The sequence below is a fragment of the Myxocyprinus asiaticus genome, chromosome 24 (genome assembly GCF_019703515.2).
Source record: "Myxocyprinus asiaticus isolate MX2 ecotype Aquarium Trade chromosome 24, UBuf_Myxa_2, whole genome shotgun sequence".
In the NCBI taxonomy this organism is placed as follows: Eukaryota; Metazoa; Chordata; class Actinopteri; order Cypriniformes; family Catostomidae; genus Myxocyprinus; species Myxocyprinus asiaticus.
This window is the reverse complement of record NC_059367.1, coordinates 37,369,428-37,395,753: the sequence shown is the minus strand read 5'-3', so window position 1 is coordinate 37,395,753 and position 26,326 is coordinate 37,369,428. Positions and strand designations below refer to the sequence as shown.

The 26,326-nt window shown below is 40.3% G+C and overlaps 1 protein-coding gene across 7 annotated transcripts in view; it reads right to left on the bottom strand.

The window, feature by feature from the left end:
* The window catches only part of LOC127415449 (fibroblast growth factor receptor 1-A), a 79,921-nt gene extending 55,007 nt beyond the window's left edge, over positions 1 to 24,914 (bottom strand). For 5 of the 7 annotated variants that reach the window (XM_051654187.1, XM_051654191.1, XM_051654192.1 and 2 more), the window contains exons 1-3: positions 24,271 to 24,914; positions 20,111 to 20,224; positions 14,779 to 14,949 (exon numbers count right to left, since the gene is read on the bottom strand). In XM_051654187.1, the coding sequence (XP_051510147.1) occupies positions 14,779 to 14,881 (103 nt within the window). In that variant the 5' untranslated portion in view covers positions 14,882 to 14,949; positions 20,111 to 20,224; positions 24,271 to 24,914. The remainder of the gene's footprint in view (positions 1 to 14,778; positions 14,950 to 20,110; positions 20,225 to 24,270) is intronic. The other 2 variants (XM_051654188.1, XM_051654189.1) reach the window with 2 other exon arrangements.
* Positions 24,915 to 26,326: the final 1,412 nt, after the last annotated feature.

Sequence of the window (26,326 nt, the reverse complement as noted above, 5' to 3'; positions counted from 1 at the left end):
TTGCTATTCACAAGAAGCATCTGCTGACGTGGACCATGCCTCGCAAAAGAGAGATCTCAGAAGACCTACAATCAAGAATTGTTGCTTTGCATTCAAGGAAAGTGTAACAAAGTTATCTCGAAGAGCTTAAATATTCATCTGTCCACAGTTAGACAAAGTTTCTATAAATGGAGATGAATTCTCTCCCTAGAAATGGTCGTCCAGCCAAGATGACTCAAAGGGCACGCCACAGAATTCTCAAAAAGGTTAAAAAGAACCCTTGAGTGACAGCTAAAGACTTGAAGGAATCATTAAATTGGTTAACATCTCTGTTCATGAGTCTACTATATGAAAAACATAAAACAGGCATGGTGTCCATGGCAGGATACCACGAAGGAAGCAGTTGCTCTCCAACAAAAACATTGCTGCACGCCTGAAGTTTGCCAAAGACCACCTTGACACTCCACAACACTACTGGGAAAATGTTTTGTGGACTGATGAAACTAAGGTTTCATTGTTTGGGAAGAACATGCAGCACTACTGCCATCATCAAGGGAAAAATTATTTGCCAAATTTATCAAGATCAGTTTATCAAGTCCTACAGAATAATGTCAGGGTTGCTGTGCACCAGCTGAAGATCAGTAGAAGTTGAGTGATGCAGCAGGACAATGACCCTAAACATTGAAGTAAATCCACTACAGAATGGCTTCAAAAAAAAGAAAATCCACCTTTTGGAATGTCCCAGTCAGGGCCCAGATCTTAACCCTATAGAGATGCTGTGGAAAGATCTCAAGAGAGATGTTCACACCAGACATCCTAAGAATATGGTTGAGTGAAGCAGTTCTGTAAGGAAGGATGGTCCAAAATTCCTTCTGAATGTTGTGCAGGTCTAATCCGCAGATAACAGAAACACTTGGTTCAGTTATTTTTTCTACAGCACTGTGAATGTTTAATGGGATGTGTTCAGTAAAGACATGGAAGATTATAATTGTTTGTGTGTTGTTAGCTTAAGCACATTGTGTTTGTCTATACTTGTGACTTTGATGAAGATGAGATAATATTTTATGACCATTAATGCAGAAAACCAGCTAATTCCGAAGGATTCACACACTTTTTTGCCACTGTACATACATTTTGAGATATATATCAAATTTGGTAAAAAAAAGCTGACACATACCAAGACATCTTTTTTTTATATTACCCACCACTGCTTTGTCTACTGAGAGCATATGCAGATACTAACTTTCTACCCACAAACCATCAGAGCCTCACTTGACCTCAGCGCCACTTCTAGAGCCAGCAGCTCCTCACATAATAAATGATAAGCAATTCTGACATATTTCAGAAACACAATTGATCATACATTTGTGGCAACGAGGAAGTAATTTCCTCTTGGGTGGCACTCAGCATCGAGCAGGACAGATTCCGAAAACATTTTACACCAGTCAATAAAGAGGCTGTTTACTGTGAGGTATCAAGTGACAATATTCCATAATAATCATGCGGGAGGAAATTATACAGCTGCTTGATAATTTATAGTCATTAATCGACATGCTTCCTTCCAGGATATTAAATGCTGGCATGCTACCAAGCCATAAGTCACTTCAAAGAGCAAAACAACACATGCAATACATGCTGAAGACAACACCGGTGTGCAAGCTATAGAGTCCAGATGTTGTCTGGCACTGCCACAACTACTTAACTGAAAACTAGAGCAGTACAAGAGAAAAATAGACTGATGGTGGGAAACATAGAAAATGTTCTTGAGCACAATGCGAATGCAGAGTTATAAAACGGCCACAACAGTAATATGATTTAAGACATTACAGTTCAATAGACATTAAATGTATAATTTTTATGGATAGTTATCGAAAAAATTCTTCTAAGTAACATACTGTAGTTCAATAGCCTAAATGAATGCGTTTGCCAAGCAATGCAGCGACTTGCAGCATTAATATAGAATGTGTGGTAGCAGGTGTGTGTTTATCGGCACTTTACAACAGTTTACAACATTTTCTCACTCGTCAAAAATTTTAAGATAAATTGTTTGTGTACATTCCTAAGCCCAAGTATGAGTAATAATAATAGTAATGCTTGCCTTAGCAAAACGCCATTAAGACTTGGTCTTGATTCCAACTCAAACTGAACAAAAAGATGAGCTCTTTCCCTTCAAGTCACTCCTCATGGGATCTTGGGCCTGTTAATCCTCCAGATCCTAGGACCAGATTAGGTCGGATTAAAGTCCATATTTTTGGAAAAACAACCCAGCTGGAATAACCATTGCGTTCTTTCATTCCTGCTTCAAGCCATTCGGGAAAGATGATTGACATCGCTGAAAATCAAGTTAATTACACTAAATTGTGAAAGGACATTTTTTTCTCCTCTTTTAGTGGTAGATAAAATTAGAGGTAAGTGAGTGAGTCCCAGGCGGTGCGCAAGACAAGCCATTCGGAAAGAGAGATTGGATACAAAAAAAGGAAGCAATACAAGAGCTCAACCACAGAGATTTCCTTTCGTACGAGAGATCGATGATCTAGCAAATGGGAGAGGTGGTGATGGAGGGAGACAGAGAAAGTTAGAGTAAATGAATAAATAGTTGGAAAAACAACCACCCCTTTATTCCAGTGATTAAAGGGTGAAAAACATCGGGGCGTTCAGTGGCAGACTGGAATGCGCACTAACTCAAGGAATTACACACAAAAGAAACTGTAATACGATCAGTACGTTCATTTTGTGACCAAATGTGATTACTGTGACTTAGTCCATTACTTGTGATTAATGAAGGTGTTGGCTCAGTGTGACATTAAAAAACAGGGAAACACACTCATTTCCTTGGCTGTCTAGATGAGGGCAACTTACTGTCCTACAAATGCAAATGTGAATTATCAAAGTTTTACACACTGTTTTCTCTTAATCGGAGCATAGTTGAGCCAAACCTGTCTGTCACAGGACAGATCGTAGTCTAAGAGATGCAGATCCAATCATAACTAAATTTTGAAAAATTAAGTAGCTACTGCGTTTTGTCTTTTAACAGCAGCAGATTATGGTATGTTGCTTTAATTTAGAACTAATTATAGGGCTGCAACTAATGATTATTTTAATAATCTAACGATTATTAGAATGATTATTCGACTATTCGGCGATTATTGCAATGATTAATCATTAGCCTTTAACCGATTATTCAGCTTGTGCCCCGTATTAAACGTGCTTACTAACAATAAAGAGGACAAAATCATCTTTTAATAACACCTCTAAATGACATTCACTGAAATAAAGGAAAAAAACAAATACTTTTTATTAAGTTTAATTCAGTAAAGAAATTCACTGCAAAAAATCCTATTGTCATCAAGTGTTTTTGTCTTGTTTTCCATTTATAATTGTCTAAACATCCTTAAAACAAGATACATTTACTTGAGAAGCAACATATAAGATATTTAGAGAATGTATCTTAAATATAAGTGTATTTTGTATATAAGTGAATTTTTTCACTTGGTTATACTTCTGCGAGCGCAGTAAAGACAAAATATACTTTTATTCAAGATCTATTCTCTAAAAGCAAGCCTAAATATCTTATATGCTGCTTCTCAGGTGAATGCATCTTTTTTTTTAAAAGGACTTTTAGATATTTTAAAATATTTGTATTTTTAGTATTATATTCAGCATTCTCAGATAACAATTGTTTTTTCCTGCAGTATAGCTGCTAAAGAAAATGTTGTTTTAAAGGAGTTTTATATATTTATATTGGAAAACAAGCCAAAACAAAAACAAAAACGTATTTTGCTGCAGTGTATAACGAGGCGAAGACTACCCTCTCTCACAAAAAAACAAACTCTCTCTTATTAATAAAGCTGCATATTGCCAATTTCTTCATGATAAGGAATGCCAGTTTTGGAGTTTGTAGTTATTTACATGATCTGCTTCCGTATAATTTGAACTTTAATAAAGCTATAACACATTAAAGATAACTGCATTAAAGGTGTTTCCTTTAAAGACGCTTGACATGCTTGACAAGTTTTGCTTCAGCAGAGCTCCAGCTCCACTTATTCCACAATCAGAGTGCTTCTGTATTTACTTATTTTGTATTTTTGCATTATAATTCCCTCATACTTTGCGATCTACATCAGCTGAAGCTGTAAAAGTTTAGGGTGCATCTGGACTGTGAGCTGTGTAATTCTTCCTCTCCTCAGTCAGGCGCGAGCTGCAGTGCTGCTCTCGCGCATCATCATTAGAGGTTCGTAAGATCTCATGTTATGTTAAATGACATCAAATGACTATTCGACAAAGAAAATTGTCACCAATTTTTTTTATTGTTGACGTTGTCGATAATGTCGATTAATCGTTTCAGCCCTAGCTAACTGTAATGACTAATAACAAACCCTAACCAAAACTCTCCCCAAAATGTCCCAAAAGGGAGGTTTCGTTAGAATTAGCTCACTTCTGGGGGAAAACTTGCCCCCAAACTATAGCTAAGCAAACACACTCACACCTACATGCCATTACCACGCTTGTCTTATGCTGGCCCTTCATCAATTAAACCCCACATGAGGACTTGGGTGCTAATGGCATTTGTTCACAATGGCCACAGTTGTACAAACATACGTAATCACTGCTTGGCTACACGCAAATGTGCCCATGTACACACGCACATGCTCTGCAGGAGGGACAAGAATGAGATCAGCGTGCCCTGCTGAATCACAGCCATTGTTTCCCCAAAGTATTTATTCTTCTCCTTCTAGTTAGTAAGTGAATTTTACAGAGAGCAAGATTGTTTGAGATAAAGAGAGAATAAAGGGGGAAAGAAAATATATACAGTATTTACACACTGCGTTCCCAACTCAAGTAATTCCAGGCTGGAAACTTACCATCAATAAACTAGAGCCCACTATCCTCAGTCAAGTGTTGGGGAAGATAATTCAGAACTGTTGATTATGAAGCTGCAAGTTACTCAGAGTAGTTACTACAATCTACAACTACAATCAAGCAATTCTTTTGAAAAAGCATTTAGCATTAGGTATGAAAGTTATGGATTAACCATTTTGAAATCGAAATATGACGTGATGTAATTATCAAACCGCAAAGGCTGTGATTTAATTAAATAAATAGCTGGCACGCACTAATCACTGTGCTTACTTTATGTGCGCAGCTCTGTTCTCTGTTCATACTCAAAGCACGTTAAATTTACAGTGCTCTAGATTCACTAATTGCACATTTTTGTAATTCTAAATATTCTTGGCCACTAAAAGTTACTATCCAAATCTAAAGTAACCTCATAACACCAAGCTTTTGTGTACAGAAGATGTGGATGTGTGCATTTCTCTGCATTAAAAGATGTGAAATTTAAATCAAATTGTGCTTCCAAACTATTATGTTTATACCATCTATTCTATGTCTAAATCAATTTTATGCTGATTTTTCTAAAAATAAATCAGCAAAATCAGGGATTTTTCTAAACCCTTCCTCAACCTCAAAATGAATAGTGGCTAAAGCTCATATAAAAAAAAGTAGGATTGTGAGCCAAAGGAAATTGTAGGGAATTTATTTAAAGACATGACAGGATCACAAGTCGCTAGCCCCATGATTTCAATACTCATCCCTCTGCTGAGATTAATATACCCACGATTTAACATCTATATACCTAGATGAAGTTATAAATGCATCGAATCTCAATTTCTAAAAAGAAAGTCCAATTTTTGCATGACTTCCAAACAAATACTCATTTACCAAGGGTTATGAAAATGTTTCCATTTTATATCTTTACTCTCTTCTGATTCAAATGAAATCACAGTATTTTCTCAAAGTGACAATGTTTAAACACTTCATGAAGTGTTTAGGATGTCCTGTTGTTTGTGCAGGTTGCATTCCCACCTAGGAAAAATAACAAACAAATGTAACCAAATGCCGGAGTGTCAGTCACTCATCAACAGCTGAAACTATCATTTATACCACAGGAGGCCCTGGGGGAATAGAGAGAGAGGAGCGCTCTCTGTCCCAACAGAAGGAAGAAGGAAGAGGAGAAAGAGGAGAGGAAATAAGCAAAGGGTATCAGCACGCCTGGCTATTTGGCTGTCAAACGTTAAGTGGGGGAAAGATAATCCATCACATTCTGGTCTGGTCTTCCTCTACTCATTATAGTCATAACAAAATCCTTAAGGCCAGTGTTCAATCAAGTAGTCAGAAACAAAATTTATAACTAAATAGCCAGAAATCTATGGGGATGATTTTTAAATGCAAGAGATCCCGGATTTAAATCCCGGACGAGCCCCCACTTTGTGTTATGACATTCACCTCACATTCACCCCAGGGACAATTTAAACTGGTATCAGGGGGTACATGGATAGATTTTGATGTTATTTTGTTACATATAGAAAGCAGAAATGATTACTTAATTGTTAAATAAAAGCACTATTAGGTCTTTCTATAAAATGTTTTTCCATGATTGCCGACCAAAACTATCAAAATATGTGATGGACAAACAAGTTAAGGCAACATCAAATTTAATGTTTTTCTTTTTTTTTTTTTTTGGCGAGTCATTGTGTTCGATTTGAGTCAGAGTCAAGATTAACTGTTTGCTGCAAGAAACCCCAAGCTAGAAAAACCTTAGTGACAAAACGTCTTGGTTACTGTTGTAACCTCCATTCCTTGATGGAGGGAACAAGACCTTGTGCCGATGTAGTGACACTATGGGTCGTGCTTGGGAGCCCCAAACACCTCTGATATTTGAGAAAAAGCCAATGAGAATTGGCGAGTGGAATTTGCATGCCATTCCCCCGGACATTAGGGTATAAAAGGAGCTGGCTTGCAACCACTCATTCAGGTTTGTGCCGAGGAGCCGAGACAGAGTCTCATTAAGAGAAGCAGGTAGTTCAGTGTTGTGGCAAGAGGGACACAACGTCTCGTTCCCTCCATCTGGGAACAGAGGTTACTACAGTAACCAAGACGTTAACTATCTGTCACTCACTCAACATTGTGTCGATGTAGTGACACTAGGGGTCCCTATACAAAATGCCACAACCAGCTGAACTGTGTTACGTGGATCGGCGTTGCAGGTGCAGGCAGGCCTAATAGCAATCCCAACGCCCCACGTACGTCGCATGGTCCCTCGTACCCCAAGGGGGGGACAAAACGTACTTACAATGGGAACAGTCCACACCAGCCGCTTCGGCCTTTTCTCTTCTTTTTCTTCCAGGAAAAGGAGAATTCACTCAGCTGGAGCCAGGTGTTCTTTTTCCCCATGGGGAAAAGACACCGGGAGACCACATCCTGCCCAAAGGGGAGGTTAACATGTGGAGAATACGCCACATAGACTTACCAACCGAGAAGTACCACATATTGAAAGAAGCCCCCGCGGTAGGTCCTACCCAGAAGGGAGGAACTCTACAAACGCAGCGACTGGTGGCAGAGCAGGCTCTGCCCAAGGGAAGACACGGGTTTGCCGTCAGGGAAACCGTACTGTGGAAAAATACGTCACATGGGGATACTAACAGGCAACCAACACATATGGAGCACCTATCCCAGTACAGAGGCTGACCTGACAGGGCATACTATTGCAAGTACTGGGCCTGGCATCGAATTCCTCCACCGAATTCGCCTGCCGCAGGTGCTGAGGAGGAAAGACATCCAGGGTTCACCGGTCCTGGGAACTCACGTGGGTGGAAAAAGCACACGGTTTCCCCTCTGGGAGGGGAAAGGCGCTGTGCGCAAGCGGCATACCCGCCCAGCTGCCCGCATACTTACCTGTTCGTACCTGCTAACACACGGGTTGGAACTGGCTCAAACCGGAGATTATGAAATCTCGCACTGGTATTGGGTGTCGCCCAGCCCGTTGCTCTACGGATGTCTGTTAGAGAGGAGCCATTCGCCAAGGCCCAGGAGGATGCCACACTCCTAGCGGAGTGTGCTCGTACTCCCAGAGGGGACGGTGCACCCTGGGCCTGGTATGCCAAAGCGATGGCATCCACGATCCAGTGGGCAATCCTCTGTTTGGAGACAGCCTTCCCCTTCTGCTGTACCCCAAAACAGACAAAGAGCTGCTCAGAGCATCTAAAGGTCTCCGTGCGGTCCAAGTAAACATGCAAATCGCGTACCGGACACAGCAACGACAAGGCTGGGTCTGCCTCCTTCTGGGGCAACATTTGCAGTTTCACCACCTGATCCCTACAAGGGGTAGTGGGAACCTTGGGCACAAAGCCCAGCCGGGGTCTCAGGATCACGTGAAAGAATGCCGGACCGAAATCTGACAGAGAACATCTGCAGGTCCCTGACCCTCTTGATGGAAGTGAGTGCAGTCAGGAGGGCCGTCTTCAAAGAGAGGGCCTTTAGCTCAAACGGGGCTCTCTGTAGGCCCAGCAGAACCACAGAGAGATCCCACGAGGGAACGAGGCACGGCCTAGGATGATTCACCCTCCTGGCACCTCTAAGGAACCTAAGGAATCGTGGTGTGCCGCTATAGTGGCCACATACACCTTCAAGGTGGAGGGGGACAGCCGCCCCTCCAACCTCTCCTGCAGGAAGGAAAGCACTGATCTGTAGGCAAACCGAAGGAACGGTCTGTGTTGAGGCAAAACCGAGGCATGAGAGTATGCGTCCTTCAGGTCTAACGCCGCAAACCAATCTTGATGCCAGAAGCATGACAGAATGCGCTTCTGCATCAGCATCTTGAACGGAAGCCTGTGCAGGGCCCGATTCAGTGCTCGCAGGTCCAAGATTGGCCGCAACCCACCGCGTTTCTTTGGTACAATGAAGTAGGGGCTGTAGAACCCCTTCTTCATCTCGGCTGTAGGGACAGGCTCTATCGCATCCTTCTGTAAAAGGACTGCGATTTCCGCATGCAGGACAGCGGCGTCCTTGCCTCCTACCGTGGTGAAACGGGCGCCATTGAACCTGGGCAGGCGCCTGACAAACCGAACCGTGTAGCCGAGTCGGATCGTCCTGGCCAGCCAGTGCGACGGGTTGGAGAGCGCTAACCATGGCTCCAAACTCCAAGCAAGGGGCACCAAGGCGACAATCGCGTTTGACGTACCTGCGGACGGGGCCTCGCAGCGGGGCAGAGCAGGAACAGCTACGTCGAGAAGCCTTGGGTCCCGAACCCGTGGCTGTGCTGAGAGAAACGCTAGAGCACTTACCTTGCTCCGCATACCCACCATAGGACCGGTCAGCGACGGGAGAGGAGGCTGAGCGTCCTCGTGGCTCGTCACAACCACCTTAGCGTGGGTGTGTGTGTGCCGCAGCTGGGTGCACGTGACAACGACGGCCGTAAACACCGAGTGTGTGACACAGAGACTAAGGAAACCGCTCTTTTTGGACATGTGGCAAAATCAACACAAAAGGAAACAAAAGATTCTCCTCCCAGCCCTCCAACGGGGATGGAGTGGTCTGTGCACCACCTCCAGACTAACAGCAGATCTCCTCACCCCTGGGACAGCCCGTCTCAGGGACGCTTAAAAGCCTTCCTGGGGTTCATGGCACCGGACCGTGGGACAGGGGTGTCAGCTTCCTGCGGGGGGCTCTACGCCGGGGCCAAGTGGTTGGCTCGGGCTGAGGCGGAGTCAGTGTTGCTGCCACAGGAGGATGCCCTCGGCGATGAGCAGACAGGGTGCAGGATATCTTGAACCACGTGGGATAGCCTTCGTCTGCTTCTAGACTGTCGAGAACTGCTGTTCGACGGTGTCACCGAATGGGCCAGCCTGGGAGATGGGGGCGTCAAGAAAGCGAACCTTGTCGGCATCCCTCATCTTCACCAGGTTAAGCCATAGGTGGCGCTCCTGGACCACCATGGTGGACATCACCTGCCCGAGAGCCCGTGCCGTGACCTTCGTCGCACGTAGGGTGAGGTCGGTCACTGAGCACAGCTCCTGCATCACTCCCAGGTCAGGGCTACCCTCGTGCAGCTCTTTCAGTGCCTTGGCCTGGTGAACTTGCAGGAGGGCCATGGCATGTAGGGCAGAGGCGGCCTGTCCAGCGGCACTGTAAGCCTTGGCCATCAGGGACGACGTGGACTTTTAGGCCTTGGACAGGAGCCTAGGGCATTTCTGCCAGGTGGTGGCATTTTGCAGGCACAAGTGCACCACAACCACCTGCTCCACCTGAGGAATCTCTGTGTACCCCCTGGCCGCCCCACCGTCGAGGGTAGTGAGAGCGGAAGAACTCAGAGGCTGGGTCCGGACAGTAAAAGTTGCTTGCCATGACTACGTGAGTTCCTCATACACCTCCAGGAAGAATGGAACTGGGGCGGAGCGTGGCTGTGAGTGGTGGTCTGAGCCCAGGAACCAGTCATCGAGCCGCGAGGGCTCAGAGCAGGGTGGAGGGTTCCACTGGAGCCCGACGCTCGCTGTAGCCCAGGCAAGCATGGCCACCAGCTCCGCGTCGGTCTCAGACTGGGCAACCACACCCGCTCCCATTGGGGTCCCCAAATCTCCCCCAGCGCTAACCGTCGCAGCCTTGTGCCCATAGGCAGAAGGACCAGGGCGGGGAGCGGGAAGCGGCTGGAGTGGCTTTCCCTCTGAAGAAGGAAAGCCGGGACCGCAACGTTGCCATGGTCTTGCTCTCGCAGTGAGAGCATGAACCATCCACGAACGCTGTTTCAGCATGCCTACGGCCCATACACGTGAGGCAACGATCGTGGCAGTCAGAGGCGGAGAGATAACGACCGCATCCAGGAACTACACACACAAACGGAAAGGCATCTTTAAAAAGATGCTTTCCGTCAGTGCTCACTCTTTTAGAGAAAATATACTCTTTTAGTTGCTCAAGTGTGGCTGCTGAAGCGCCCAGGGGCTTTCTCTGCATTTATCTGTGCAAGAGGGGGAGAACCCGCTGTAATATCCAAAAGCCGCGTACAACACTTTTGTTTCATCAAAGGTGAATGGAACGGCAGTGGATTTCACCGCTCGGCTCAAAAGAACAAATCTGAATATTTTTCTCAAATATCAGAGGTGTTTGGGGCTCCCAAGCACGACCCCAAGTGTCTCTACATCGACACAACGTCAAGTGAGTGATGAATAGGGAACACTTACAATTATAATAAAGGGTTTTCTTAACTTAAGGGGTTTCTTGCAACTGGGTCTTGGTTTTTAACCTATAAGTTCGAGTCAAGTCAGAGTCTAAAAAGGCTAGAGTCCGATTCAAGACCATAACAGAGCCCATAACAGTCGAGTCCAAATCGAGAACGGAAAGTGAATTGGTTTATAAACCTAAATTCAAATTGCAAATGTAAACTCAAAACTAAGCCATTCCATCAATATTTTAAGCTTATTTTAACCTTCACAACTAAGAAAAACAAGCGCTTTTCCACCATCGGGCCAAAAACAGTTCAAAGTATGGTGAGTAACAGTTCCAATAGCATTTCTACTTGGGAATGATTTAGTACGGTACGATTAAAAACCGTTCCAGGCCGGTCATGAGTGTGCGTCACAGAGATGTACGGAAGTGAACATTTGTTGTTAAAAAGTATTGTTTTGTTTCTAAAAATAATCAATCATTTGGGTTCAGAAGAACTTTATTTGTCGACTGGAGTCGTGTGGATTATTTTGATGCACCCTAAATATGAATTTTGGACCGTCAAATCATTTTGTAAATTCACTTGCATTGTTTAAAGGAGGAGGCCTGAAATGAAATCCTAAAAATCTTAAATTCTGTTTTGATGAATAAAGAAACTCAGATACATCTTGGATGGCCTGAGGGTGAGTAAATTATCAGCAAATTTTAATTTTTGGGTGAACTATTCCTTTAAGTACTCCAACTAGCCACTTTAATAATATTAAGGATAATGCAGAATGATATCAGTACAATATCTGCTAGAACACATTTCAGGGTTGCTGTAGATGAAGGGGTACTTGAGCCTTATTGATGTGGTACATAAGATGACAAAGATTTAGAAACACTGGGTTTTAAAAGGCATGACTTTGTAATTTAGTCCCATTGTTATGGCATAAAAGGGTAGTTTCTCAACGTTCCCACTACTATGGTCTTTAAACATGCTTAGATGTTACATTTCACTAACTTTCTTACGCAATGCAAGTTTTCATCAAGAGTACAGACCACAGATCTATGCTTCACCGACTTGCACCTATCTAAAAAAAAAAAAAAAAAGAGCTTCTTTTTCCCAGAAACACGATCTCCACTGTGGAATAGCACCACAGGGCGGAGTACTTTCTGTCTCTTCTTTTAAAGGCAGTAATTTATAGCGTCTCCGGTAGTCAACTCTTCCCTTGACAACAAATACCTTTTCATTACAAAAGGAGGAGAGTGAGACAAGGGGAAGGGAAGAGAGATAGAGGGGGAAGAGAGAGGTATTTTAGCTTAGCCGAAGGCTACAGATGGCAGCTATTTCACACCTTCAGCTCTGGGGTAAATTCAAACCAACCTGGTTTATTTAAAGCCTTCACAGTCGGTCAGACAAGAAGAGACAACTCATTTTATAATGGTTGTAACTGTAATGTAAGGCATTTAGAAGTCTCCTGGGCTTAATGTATTTCCGAATCCCAAAAGATGATGATAGAAGCTAAGGAAGCACGTTTGGGCCTGTGAGAGACACCAGCACTCGCTCTGCTGGAATGTTGCCAAGAGACACATTTTTCAGGGTTTTATTTCAGCTGGTGTGTTTTTTTCCTCCTGTTTCCCTCTTCCACTCTTCGTCTATGAGTTTTGGAGTCCAGGAAAGTCCATGGGTTATAAACAGCTTTATAGCATAGAGAGGTGGATATGGAGAACGAATCATATCAAAGTGTAAACTTTCACAGCTTAGAGTAGAATGTGCTTTCCCTTCTGCATAAATGTAACACTTTCTCTCGGCTGGGCTTGGTGTACTGGAGATATATGTATGGTCTGAGTATATAATGGTCCATAGATATTCCATACAGTCATACTGCTATAATAGTACATCAGACAGCTTACTTTAAAACTTAAAAGGGCAATATCATGTAAAACAGATAAACGTAAAGCTCCCTCGTATGTTCACCCAGTCCATTTATGAAAACTAAGACCCAAAAATTACACATTTAGAAATCTTCATGCCTATGGCAAGCTTAGCCAATCATAGCAGAGGTTATTTACATATAGAAGTTATAAAGGTACAGTAGTAAAAACATGTCTATTTAATTCTAGGGGTGTAACGATCCATCAATCTGGATCGATGCATCAAGACAATGACCAATGATCCAACGTTATATGTAACATCGATATAGACATTTTTTAAATATGTAACTTTATTTTAATACTCTCATGTCAGGGGCCTGGGTAGCTCAGCGTGTACTGACGCTGACTACCACCCCTGGAGTCGCAAGTTCGAATCCAGGGTGTGCTGAGTGACTCCAGCCAGGTCTCCTAAGCAACCAAATTGGCCCGGTTGCTAGGGAGGGTAGAGTCACATGGGGTAACCTCCTCGTGATCGCGATTAGTGGTTCTCGCTCTCAATGGGTGCGTGGTAAGTTGTGCGTGGATCACAGAGAGTAGCATGAGCCTCCCATGCTTTGAGTCTCTGCGGTGTCATGCACAGCGAGCCATGTGATAAGATGTGCAGATTGACTGTCTCAGAAGCGGAGGCAACTGAGACTTGTCCTCCGCCACCTGGATTGAGGTGAGTAACCGCGCCACCACAAGGACCTACTAAGTAGTGGGAACTGGGCATTCCAATTTGGGAGAAAAAGGGGATAAAATTATTTTAAAAATAATACTTTTAAATACTCTCATGTCAGCCTGTCCGTACGCATTTCCATCAGGCGATGAAGCAACCTTATTACATTCATTTGACTTTGAGTGCTAAATATACTTTTCATGTGGGACACGGATGTGCGTGGAGTCTTTGAAGCCAAATTGTGCTCTGCTATCCATGCCACGTGTGCACGTGTCAACCGGGCTTTCCTTAAAATGTGAGCTCTCGTGACAAACACAGAGCGGCTCACATGGGCGATTAATTCGGGCTTCCATCGATATCGTTGCGCATGTGACCCATTTGAATTTTACATGAGAATTTGCTATTTTAAAGTACCATGTAGCAGTTCAACCATGTGAAACATCTTGACAAAGCCGACATTCTGAACAGCACCAATGAAGGAAAGAGAAATCACCTGCTCAGCACCAGCATCAGTTATAAGACTTTACACATCAACACCCTTACTAACATTTATCCCAGTTAACTGTAACAGAATTTGTCATTACAACTGTGGAAGTTGTAGCCAAGAAAACCACAGATAGCACGGATAGTTGGAAACAAGTCATCATAGGTATGCAAGTACTTTGAACTGGATTAAACTGAAAAATTAGCTATCATCAAACGAGTGACGATCATGTGTGTGACTTTATTTTTTATATTATTTGTCTGTATAATTTTTTTCAACATCTGAAGTACCTTATTTTGTTGTGGATGCCCCAATGTGTATACAGAGAGCTGAATAAAATAATCAAATTATATTTTGGTTGCATTTGAGGGCATTTTTTATTGATTGTGTAAAATAGGCACATAATATCAGAATATCAATCGCAGACCCCTGAATCGAATCGTATCGCGGCAGACTTTGAAGTATCTGCAAATATCGGATCACAGGCCAAGAGAATCAATTCAAGATTGTATCGTGATGAAATGTCCGATTTACAGCTCCATTTAATTCTAAGGGTCAGCAAGAGGGTGGAAAAAATACATAGTCATATAAAACTAAATGTTCGAGATCTTGACTAATATTATAAGTGGACTTCAAGGGAAAAAGCTAAAAATGTGTAGATTTAAGGAGCCTAATTGGAAAGATGGCAAATGTATTTCGCTGAAAGATTTTCCGATACTACAGAAATAACAAAGAAACCACTTACCCTCATCTTGGGTGGCAGGTCTTCCCTGGGACTGAAGAGCCTGAGTTAGGAGTACTGATATCAACAGCAGCATAGTCTTCATCATCATCATCATCATCATCATAAAGGGTCCTCTACATCTGAACTCTGCACCCAGCCCAGTTCTCCATAAACACAGCTAGGACATCAGCACTGTGTGTGACAGAGAGAGAAAACCACAAACAATTCTTAATACAGTTCTTCACAGGCGCTGCTGATCCAGTTCTACTCAGCAGTCACTGAGAGTCTGTCCTCTGCACTTTAATAACTGTCTGGTTTGGTTCAGCTATGAAATCGGATATCAGAAGACCGCAAAGGACAATTCGGACTGCCGAGCGGATTATTGGTTGCCCCTTGCCCTCCCTTCAAGAACTGTACACTTCCAGAATGAGAAAAAGGCTGGAAAAATCATTCTGGACCCCACTCACCCAGCCCACTACCTTCTTGAACTGTTGCCTTCTGTCTGACGCTACAGAGCACTGAGCACCAGAACCGTGAGGCACAAGAACAGTTTTTTTTCCCCTCAGGCTATCCATCTCATGAACAGTTAAATCTATACTATAATTACGTGCAATACACAGCCTAGTCAATTCAATTATTTAACATATCCTACCTCTTCTGCATTACATCCCCTTGCACTGTATATAACAGATTTGTATTTGTACATACTATATGTATATTTTAATCTTATTGCGTATGGCTAGGTAAAGATTAGCTAGGTTTTTTTCTGTAGAATAAATGTGAACTGGTAAATCATACACAATAATACCAGGGATATTTATTAATAAAGTAAGTAGGGAAACATTTTATTTCAAGTCTGCTTTCTGAAATATTGAGCGAGATTACATGCACGTTCTTTCCTACTTTTATGCATTTTAGACTTTATGCATTTTGAGCAAAGCCAGATCAGATTTTCATATGAATAGCCTATTAAAACTTCTCTCCCACCCATTTTGGAGGCAAACATGAAGACGACGACAAAAAAACATTGCTGCATAAGGCCAATAGTGGAATTATAATAATTTATAATTTTCTTTATTTATCACACATTATACATTTTGCACATATACAGTGAAATTCTTCTTTTTCACATATCCCAGCTAGGCTGGGGTCAGAGTGCAGGGTCAGCCATGATACAGTGCCCCTGTAGATAGGGTCAAGGGCCTTGCTCAAGGACCCAACAGTGGCATCTTGGCGGTGCTGGGGCTTGAACCCCTGACCTTCTGATCAGTAACCCAGAGCCTTAACTGCTAAGCTACCACTGAAAAAGCATGGAAGGCCGGTGATATGCAACCTACAATAGAGAACATTTTGTGTCCAGGTTGAGCTTGCATCAACAAAATGAACAATACCAATTTGAACAGCAAGCTGAAGCAGTTACTTTTACATTCATCACAAAGGAGTTCCTTTTTTTCTATGTGACATAACTATAAAACTGACATAATTGGTACATAGCAGACTGCATAAACCTTGACGTACACATTTTTGTAGTTGAAATAACAGTTACAGTGAAGTTCAGTGTGTGGGTCACACCATCTGTTTGTTCTCACACACAGCACAATATACACAGAGACAAAGAAACACAAACACACACAACAGAGATCTGTCAATTCTGTGCTGGTCTAGACCCCAGCATGACCCCAACACACCATTTGTCCTGGTAGCTATCGGAACTCATTCAAACATCATTTACACATTTCGACAAACAGCCCACTACAAATGCATTGGTCTGAAAATAATTTTGTGACAATTCATTTGCCAGATGTTTTCAGTTTGGTTTGTTTAACTGGAGCAATTCTACATTAGTCAGTCTTAGCTTGCAATTAGGATTTTGTCTTAAATTCACAAAATGTAAAATCAAAGAAACTAAATGTTGACGCAAACTAAAAGTTACTAATCCTTTAGGTTAGGGGTTTCATTTAGACTCCGATTTATACTTCTGTGTCGAACCTACACTGTAGGCTCTGCATAGTGGCTAACACTGTGGTTATTTATAGTTAGACCAAAACAATATAGACCAATACTTGCTTGACCATTACAAAATGGTGTTGTTTAAACAACATTTTAATGGGTGTCGTTTTAAAGCTTAGAAGCTAGAAATTACAATGCATATAGGCAATATAACCAACATGAAATGTCAAAAAATGAAATGTGAAATATGATGATCATTTACTGTACACCATACCGTCAAAACATCATACAGAACGGAAAGTTCTCGAGAATACAACAAATATTGTTTCACTCACATACCAAATTTATACTGAGTAAAAGAGCACGAGGAAAAAAGCACAGAGTTCATAAGTTGTAAACAGATGTGTCTTTTTGTCACATTTTCACTTGTAACTTCATGAAACATAAACAGAATATAAAAACAGCTGATGTTCCCAATTAAAACAATGCTCCCGAGTATAAACACAATGTGATACAATGCATAGATCTTAAAATAATCTTGGTGAAAATGTGACGCTACCTCAGATATCTTTTTGGAAATTCTGGGGGACAGTCTCTGGTTACAAAGCAGATCAATCACAGCTGTTGAGGTCTGCGTCGACACAACACATTGTTACATTTTTGGAGATGTGCACGTCAGGCTACGGTGGAGGCTACGTTGTAACCACAGTAGCTACGCATAGCCTATGGCATAGGTTCACCGCAGAAGTATATATCAGCCATAAGATTTCAACTTAGGCCAGTGTAACATTCAAACCTCAAAGCATGCAAATTATTATGAAGAGTTGTGCTATTAACTTTCTAAGCTTTCTACATTTTTCAGACATTCCATTTCTATCCAGCAGAAAATTCAACTGTGAAAGAATCCCATTGACTTGCTTATAGACTCCTATACAGGGAAACGAGTCATATCTAGGGACCAGAAAATCATAGAGATTGGGGGTGGGCTCTTTTGACTTAGCCCATTAAGAAACCACCTAACAACCACCCAGAACATCCTAGCAACTGCACAGCAAAGCCCTGGCAACCACCCACAAAACTTCAGCATTGATGCGGCAAGTTTTGCACAGGCAAACACTTCTTCAGAAAATGTAAAAATCAAGTTCTCTGGACTGATGGTGTGTAGAAAAATTAGATGAGATGCAAAAATCCCCAAAATATTTGTGTACACACCAGACTATTCCATCACATTCACTGCTGCTCCAGAAAGGTCAACAAACATGAAAAAACACCAAGACATGACACTGCATACACATATAATAAAACTCCCTATAGAGTTTGTCTGTTTCATTTTCAGCTATACCTGCAGCTGGCTCAAACAAACCAAAAGAATAGAGGAACAAGGGACGGAGAGAGAGAGGGGGGTTGTCAGCCTCTGCTGCCAACAACTCCAACCACCTGCCAAATACTGAAGGTGACACAAGGAGATTACAACCTACCAATAACCACCCGTATCAGACCAAAACACACATAAGCTCTTCCACACCCATCAGACTACATGGCCAAGACGTAATTTAGTCAAGAACAAATTTTGACCTTATATGACTAATATGATCGTGTTCTGTGTGCCAGTAATGTAATAAGCATCTAGCTTAAGCGCTCAATAAGAAACGCTAAACGTTTAGAGGATCTGGAAAAAGAGAACAGATGAAACTCTCAGATTTGTTAAGAGTACCTTCAAACTACTGAAAGGATTCTAGCTAAACCTTAATCTGTCCATTTTTATGTCAGCACACTTCTTAAAATTAAATTAAGAACCAACCCAGTTGAGCCGTGGCCTAGTGGTTAGCATACATGCTCTGACACATCGAGTTGTGGTGTTACAATTTGAATCTGTAACATTTCCTGATTATACTGCACTACCCCTCTACTTCACATCACTTACTGTCCTTCATTAACGCATTAATAAAAATATCAAAAGGCCATAATGGTAAAAAAACCCATTGAAATACTTAAACAGCTAACCAGCAGACAGACACTCTAATCACAACAACTATTTAAAAAACTCACGCCATTTATCCACAGTAGGTACCCAACCTCAAACGCTCTACACAATTCAAAACTAAAACTTCTACAATAGTTTAGAGAATATACACTCACTGAGCACTTCAGGGTCTTAAAAAAGTGCCCGAAGTGGTCTTCTGCTGTTGTAGCCCATCCACCTGAGTGGTAACCTGAGTTACCGTAGCCTTTCTGTCAGCTCGAACCAGTCTGGCCATTCTCCGTTGTCTTCTCTCAACAACACCATTTGGCAACATTCTGAGTAAACACTAGAGACTGTTGTGCATGAAAATCCCAGGAGATACAGAAATACTCAAACCAGCCCATCTGGCTCCAACAATCACGATTTTTTCCCCATTCTGATGGTTGATGTGAACATTAACTGAAGCTCCTTACCTGTATCTGCATGATTTTATGCATTGCACTGCTGCCCCACGATTGGCTGATTAGATAATAGCATGAATAAGTAAGTATAAAGGTATTCCTAATAAAGTGCTCACTGAGTGAACTACATGGTAATACAAAATAATCAAAGAGTTTTTTCCCTCTTTTAATATTTTGTTTTACAATGTAGCTTTCGAAAGTTTACTACAAAATCCCTTGGCTGAGATTCTGCTAAAGTAAATGTTTGAACACTCTTAAAAAACTAGTTTCTCAGTTTACGTAAACTATTTCTAACTTAAACAGCAGAACAAACATTCAGCTGATTACATTTAACGTCTTTCCACAGTGTTTGCTTCAAGAGAGAAAAAAGGAATGGAAATCAAACAGAGGGAGAAAGAGAGAGAGCGTGGAATAAAAAGAAATAGATCAAGTCAAGTGGAAAGAAAAGTTAGTACCCTAATTAATGAAAACCAGCATGTTTTTCTCTCCCTGTGATCACTGAAGGGAAACATGGCGAGAGAGTAGAGCAGGTCCAGCTCATTACTGCTGCCTACTACTGAAGCGGAACATTATAGAAAACAGCATTGGTTTGTGTCGGAGACGGGACGCCTGACCTCACTCATTCCACCACCGGTGGGAGCCAGAGCCCCAGCCGGCCCACCGAACCAAGCACCTCCAGACTGCCACTCCATGGGGAGGCCATTAGAGCCAAGCTGATGCACTTTACCAACAAACCTCTTTCCTATTCCCTCTACTCCTCTCTTTCTGGATTTTTCCTTTATCTTTTCTCTACACTTCTCATACAAATCTGATAAACCTTCTAAAATCTCAGTAATCCTTCTTTCCAGGCTCTTCATGAAAAACCGAGATACCAGACGAGCTTTGAATCCCAGACTGAATCTAATATCGAAAAGAACATCACTGTAAATTCGGCAACAGTAGGTTGAAATTTCTTTAGCTGAAATCGGTCTTTGCTTACTGAAATTCAAACCACTGCCCCCAGTGGCTGAAGCTGGAAGTGTTGTTGAATGTATGGGCATGTGTGAGCTTCAGTGTCCAGATGAGATGTCCACAGAGTGTTGCCAAAAGCGAGCTGTAAACAGAGTTGTAAATGATGTAATAGTCAACAGGAATACATATTTTATTAACCATACACACTAACCCACACCCCAACCCTTAACCTAACAGTCAGTGGAGTAAAAATGTCCAGTCAGGGTACAGGAACATTCAGTAGCAACGTTCTGTCGCAATGTTAACTTGTCATGTGATCATGTCAGAAAAACGAGATTCCGGACGAGCCCCCATTAAACTTAATTTTGAAAAGAGCATCACATTGTTATAATACCTTAACCTTCCACACCTAAAAAAAATACATTTTAGATAGTTATATAAGGAAGCGATGTTGTTGTTTTGTCATGTGGATATGTTTAGATAAACAGCATAAAGCATTAAGTGTCTCTTCAGAATCGTGGACTGTAAATTCTGTTTTAAGGGCTACAGTATGTAAACAATGTATCATGTTAAAGCTCTCAAGACAGTTGTGTAATAGTAACTTTCCTTTAAAAAGCACTGGGCAATATTTTTGCTGTGCCAGCCCAGCCCTGCCAGCCCAGTAAATTAGAGGGCAGAGAATTCCTCTTCACTCCAAACTCAACAACATACTTCCACCAGAAAAAACACCCACAGGAGAGCACCTCTTTTCTTCTCTCCATCCAATTGCTTCCTTTCATTTTCAAACAACGGAACTTCAGAATATTTCGTTATGAAGAGCTCACTCCAAGATATCAACAACAGACCAAAACGTGGTTTGTAAGCTTACCTAACACGTAAAGCAAAACACTGGGGAAAAGAACACTAAATCCTTTTTAAAGTAGAACTGTATCGAGAAAATCTTTCAGAGACTTAAGTATAGCCGGACAGCAAACTCTGACTGAAAATAAAACTAGCCTATTCCAGAGTAAACATAATTATTGACTTTGATTAATGCAACTCAATTAAACAGTCAACCTCTGTAGAAATACTGCAGATGTTTCCAGCTTATGCTTTCAAGCTAACACCTTCACTGCAAACCACATAAACTGCTGACCTGTTTGGAGCGACTAACTGTAAAAACATTGGTAAGATCCAGAGGGATCATAATGATTTCCCCTCCAATTTCAGTAATTGATGTAATTATAGACCTAAACGACTGCATTTAACAAGGTTGTTTACAGGTCTTCAGTATTTAAATAGTTGAATATAATTCAAGAAAGCTATCAATAAAATAACAAAGGAAAGCACTAAACGTGTAAAAAGAACTGTCTGAGAAAAATTTGTTTCCAGATTCCAATGACATTCCATATCAACATATCTTAAACACAAATTTGAAACTCTTAAAAACATGGTGCTATGGAGCTATGATTTGTTTCTTAAAGGGATAGTTTACCCAAAAATGCAAATTCTGTCATCATTTACTCACCCTCATGTAAACCTGTATGACTTTCCTTCTTCCATGGAACACAGATGATGATGTTAGGCAGTATGTTAGTCTCTGTCACCACTTACTTTTATAGTATATTTTTATCAGACAAAGAAAGTGATTGGTGAATGAGATTAACAATCTGCCTAACATTTCCTCCTGTGTTCATACAAAATTGTAACAACATAAGGGTGAGTAAATACATTTTTGTATGAACAATCCCTTTAAAAGCAACTGCTTTCTGCCTTTAACTGCCAAAAAATGACTGTAATATGCTCACTTTGCATTTCTACAATGTCTTGCAGTATGCACAAGTCTGCGCATGCTGTTACCAGCCTGCATGCCGCCATTTGGAAACTGTTTCGTTCCCCAGTCACTTCCACACCACAAGTGAAAAGGTGGAAACTGTCTGTAAATGTCTTTCCTTAAAAATGACAGTGGTCACTTTCTGGAAGCAGAACTGGAAGGAAGAGTCAGAGTGTGTTTAAGTGTATGTAAGACTTTGATGTCATGTGTATAGCAATATTTAAGTTCAAGACTATTGCACAGTCCAAGACTGAAGTGGGGGATGCCTTTGCAGTATTATCTAGTGAGAGTGATGAGGAGGATAAGAGGGAATAACACTGTGTGGTCATTGCAGTATTGCCTTGCCATTTACAAAGTGACAAAACACAAGCCATGGAGCACAGTAACGTGCATCGCTCAGCAAGGATGCATATAATTTTTTTTTATCGATCTCTGTGAAAGGTGCATTTCCTCTGCTGCCAAAATAAGGACTCAAATATCTTTAAGCTGAAGAGTCATTTCTGTTCAAGGTATTAAAAGCATCTGAAACGCTTCCAGGATTTAATGTGCCACTCATATTTTTTATTTTTTTGTGCTGTTTTTACAAATTAACCTTCTGCCAGAGTGCCATCCAAAACCCATACTTTAGTATAGTTATGTTGTTGTTCCTTTTACTTCAGAAAGATAAACCACTGCAAGAATGAACATGCCCTTTCACACCAAGATTTAACTTTAGGCATTTATTTTGACAAAGGGTATCTGAAAAACTCAGAGATGGAGTGAATACTGCACTGACAATGATTTCCATGAAGAAAAATGTAGGCAACATTGAAAAAAACAGTGTAGGGACAATTTCTACTCAGAATGTAAAACACAAATTTTTAAGGGCCCAACTCACAAGAAAAAAATAATATTCATAGACTAGCAATCATATAGATCAGAATCTCAAATCCAAAGGAAAACACACACTTTTCCCCAGAAGCTACAAAGAGAAAGACAAGTTATATTTACCTTTATGAAAGTTACAACATATATGTATAGTTGCTATTGAAAAAGTTGTTGAGATACACCAACCTGTTTGGATAACATACTCATTGTACAACATGGATTTAAATCTGAGATTTAGTCAAGAGCGCACCTGGAAATACAGGCATGCGCATCAACGCACTCACATAACATTTCACATTTGAAGATGTATTTCACAGTGTTTTCTCAATTTATCACGGGCTTCCTCGTATAAAAAAACAATATACAGCAAAAACATAAAGCCAGACAGCCTCAGGAGGAGACATAGCCTATTTAAACTCTGCTCAGTCAAACTACTTTATATTCAACCACTCTAAATAAATTCAAGAAGCAATGGTATACGGACTCTTAACCCTTGTGCGTCAATAAAAACGTTACTCAGAGGTCCTTAGAGGACAAAAATGTCTGTGTCAAAAAACTGCCATAAAAATATTATATTTTAATATTATTTTCCACTTTCACTGACTTAGATTTTTTAACCAACATCAGTCCTGATCAAAACTACCAAATATTCATTCATTTTCAGTATTTTAACCCTTTAAATGCCCGTTTGTTAACATAATACCACTGTTGATTTTTTTTACACACACACACATACACACAAATTTCTCAATACACAGATACAAAAGACACTCTGACATCCATACCAACACACCCACAAAATTTTAGCTGCATCATTTATTCAATTGGCCTGCAGTGCTCTAAAATACAGCAAACTGAAAATAGGGAAAAAGCATGTATTTGCTCCATAGGCTAAACATGAGAAAAATGGCACCATCTGGTGGAAAACATTAAACATTTTGATGCCAGAGCTCCAGAATGAAAGCATAATATCATAGAATTCATGATTGTATGCTTTAATGGCACTGGGATCACATATTGCCATTTTAATGGGTTTCAATGGGGACATTTTTGTCCTGAAGGTCCTGAGTGTAACTATTTTGTGTACACAGTGTAATATAGATGTATTATAGGAACTGAGGTTGAAATATCAAAATTCCCCCAAAAATACACACCTTTGGCAAAATGTATGCCGTTGGCATTAACAGCCAAAATGATCGAAAAAACAAAAAATAAAAAGACATGTCCCTAAGGCCACACAAGTGTTAACATATTCCGACAAAACAAAATACAAAAATATTAAATATATTCATTACACGGCGCAAGGAAAGAAAATGTCAAACATATACATGAGCTCATTTCTGGAAACTTAATGTAACTGTCATCTAACTCTTCCAAGCACATGTTGTTAATAAAACATTAGGGGACTATAAAAACTCAATTACTCTTATTCAATTTTAAAACAACAAAGAATGTTTATTTTGTTAAAATGAGCAGACTGATTCAAAGCATTCACAGACATTCCTCACCTTTTCCTTTCTGAAAAGAGTCAATCCCAGATTAGATTTAGCAGAAGTTCTTATAAAACTCGTTCCTAATGGTTAGTCACAAGACGAAACTCCACATTTGTCCCTCTGTCGTCTTTTTTTTTTTTTTTTGTGACTCTTTGGTTTTAGAAGGTCTTAAATAAACCACACAGAATTTACTGGGTTTTTCCGACTTGCCGAAAATTCGTTTGAAATCAGTGAAAATACTCAATGGAGGCGCGTGCCCGTCCTGTAGATCGCGTTAAGATTTCGTCCAAGTAACATAACGTTAAAGACCTGCTATATCAACAAACGAATTTTCCACCGAGTTGGTCTGGTTTTCTTCTGAAAATCCCACCCGTGTGGTTTTTGTTTGTGCACATGCGAAAAGAGGGTAGAAGAAAAAAAACTTTTACCTCTATCGCTACTTCTGTCGAAAATATACTCAAAGTCCAAAACTAAAGCCAAAACGCTTTTATCTGCGAATTCACTCGATCGCCGTACTTTGTACAGTTTGGCTTGCTTCGCAAAATAACTTTACTTTTGCATCTTTTGCAGGTTTGTAGATAGTCCGTGGTGTCGGCCTCCCCCTAGCACTTCAGAAGACACGGCGAGATTCCGCAGTCATGGATGGAGTGTGAGCAATCTCAATCTCACACACTCTGACATCACTGAGCATAAGACCTGACTCCCCCCTCCATCAGTAACACCTCAGTACTACTAAACAGCTCTCCCGGTGCATACTGGGATTGTAGTTTTTCCACTAACACTGAATCCCTCTAAAACTCTTTTAAAATACCTTTTCCTAAAGAAATACTACAACATTCTTAACTTTAAAAATAGATACGATACCATCCTAAATAGATACAATAACAAACATTCTAAATAGATACATTTGCCTTTGTAAACGTTTCAAATGGAAACACAATACCATTCTAAACACTATACATTATAAACAGATACAGTAACACTCTAAACTTTGAAAATACATACCATAACATTCTAAATAGATCCAATAAAAACATTCTAAACAGATAAATAATCATTCTAAACTTTTAAAATGGACACAATAACATTATAATCATTCAACATTATAAACAGATACAAATACATTCTAAACTTTGAAAATACATACTATAACATTATAAATAGATCCAATAAAAAAACATTCTAAATAGATCAATTATCATTCTAAACTTTGAAAATACATACCATAATATTATAAATAGATCCAATAAAAAACATTCTAAATAGATACATTTGCCTTTGTAAACGTTTCAAATGGACACAATACCATTATAAACACTCTACATTATAAACACATACAATAAATTTTAAACTTTGAAAATACATACCATAACACTATAAACAGAAACAATAACAAACATTAAATAGATAAATTATTATTCTAAACTTTTAAAATGGATGCAATAATATTCTAAACACTCTACATTATAAGCAGGTACATTAACAATCTAAACTTTGAAAATACATACCATAATATTATAAATAGAAATAATAACAATTATTCTAAATAGATCAATTATCATTCTATACTTTTTCTATAAATTGATAGCATACATTTTAAACATTCAGCTTTGTAAACAGATACAAATACATTCTAAACTTTGAAAATACATACCAAAACATTCTAAATAGACACAATAATAAATGTTTTCATTCTAAACTTTATAGAATTGATAGTGTACAACAGCATTCTAAACATTCAACATTATAAACAGATACAATGACATTCAACACTTTGAAAATACCATAACAGTCTAAATAGATACAATAACAAATATTCTTAACACTGCAGATACATAATAATTCTTTACTTTAATGATACAGTAACATTCTGAGCTTTCAAATGTATACAATTAAATTCTAAATAGATATGCATGGGGACCATTACATATCAGCACTTTACTTGCATATCCTGACGTTCTGTCAGGTTTTGATCATCATCTTGTGATATGACTGACTGACTGTACATTATCTCTCTTAATACATGGTTACTTACCAAATAAATAAATAAATAGACATGAAATTTATTGAT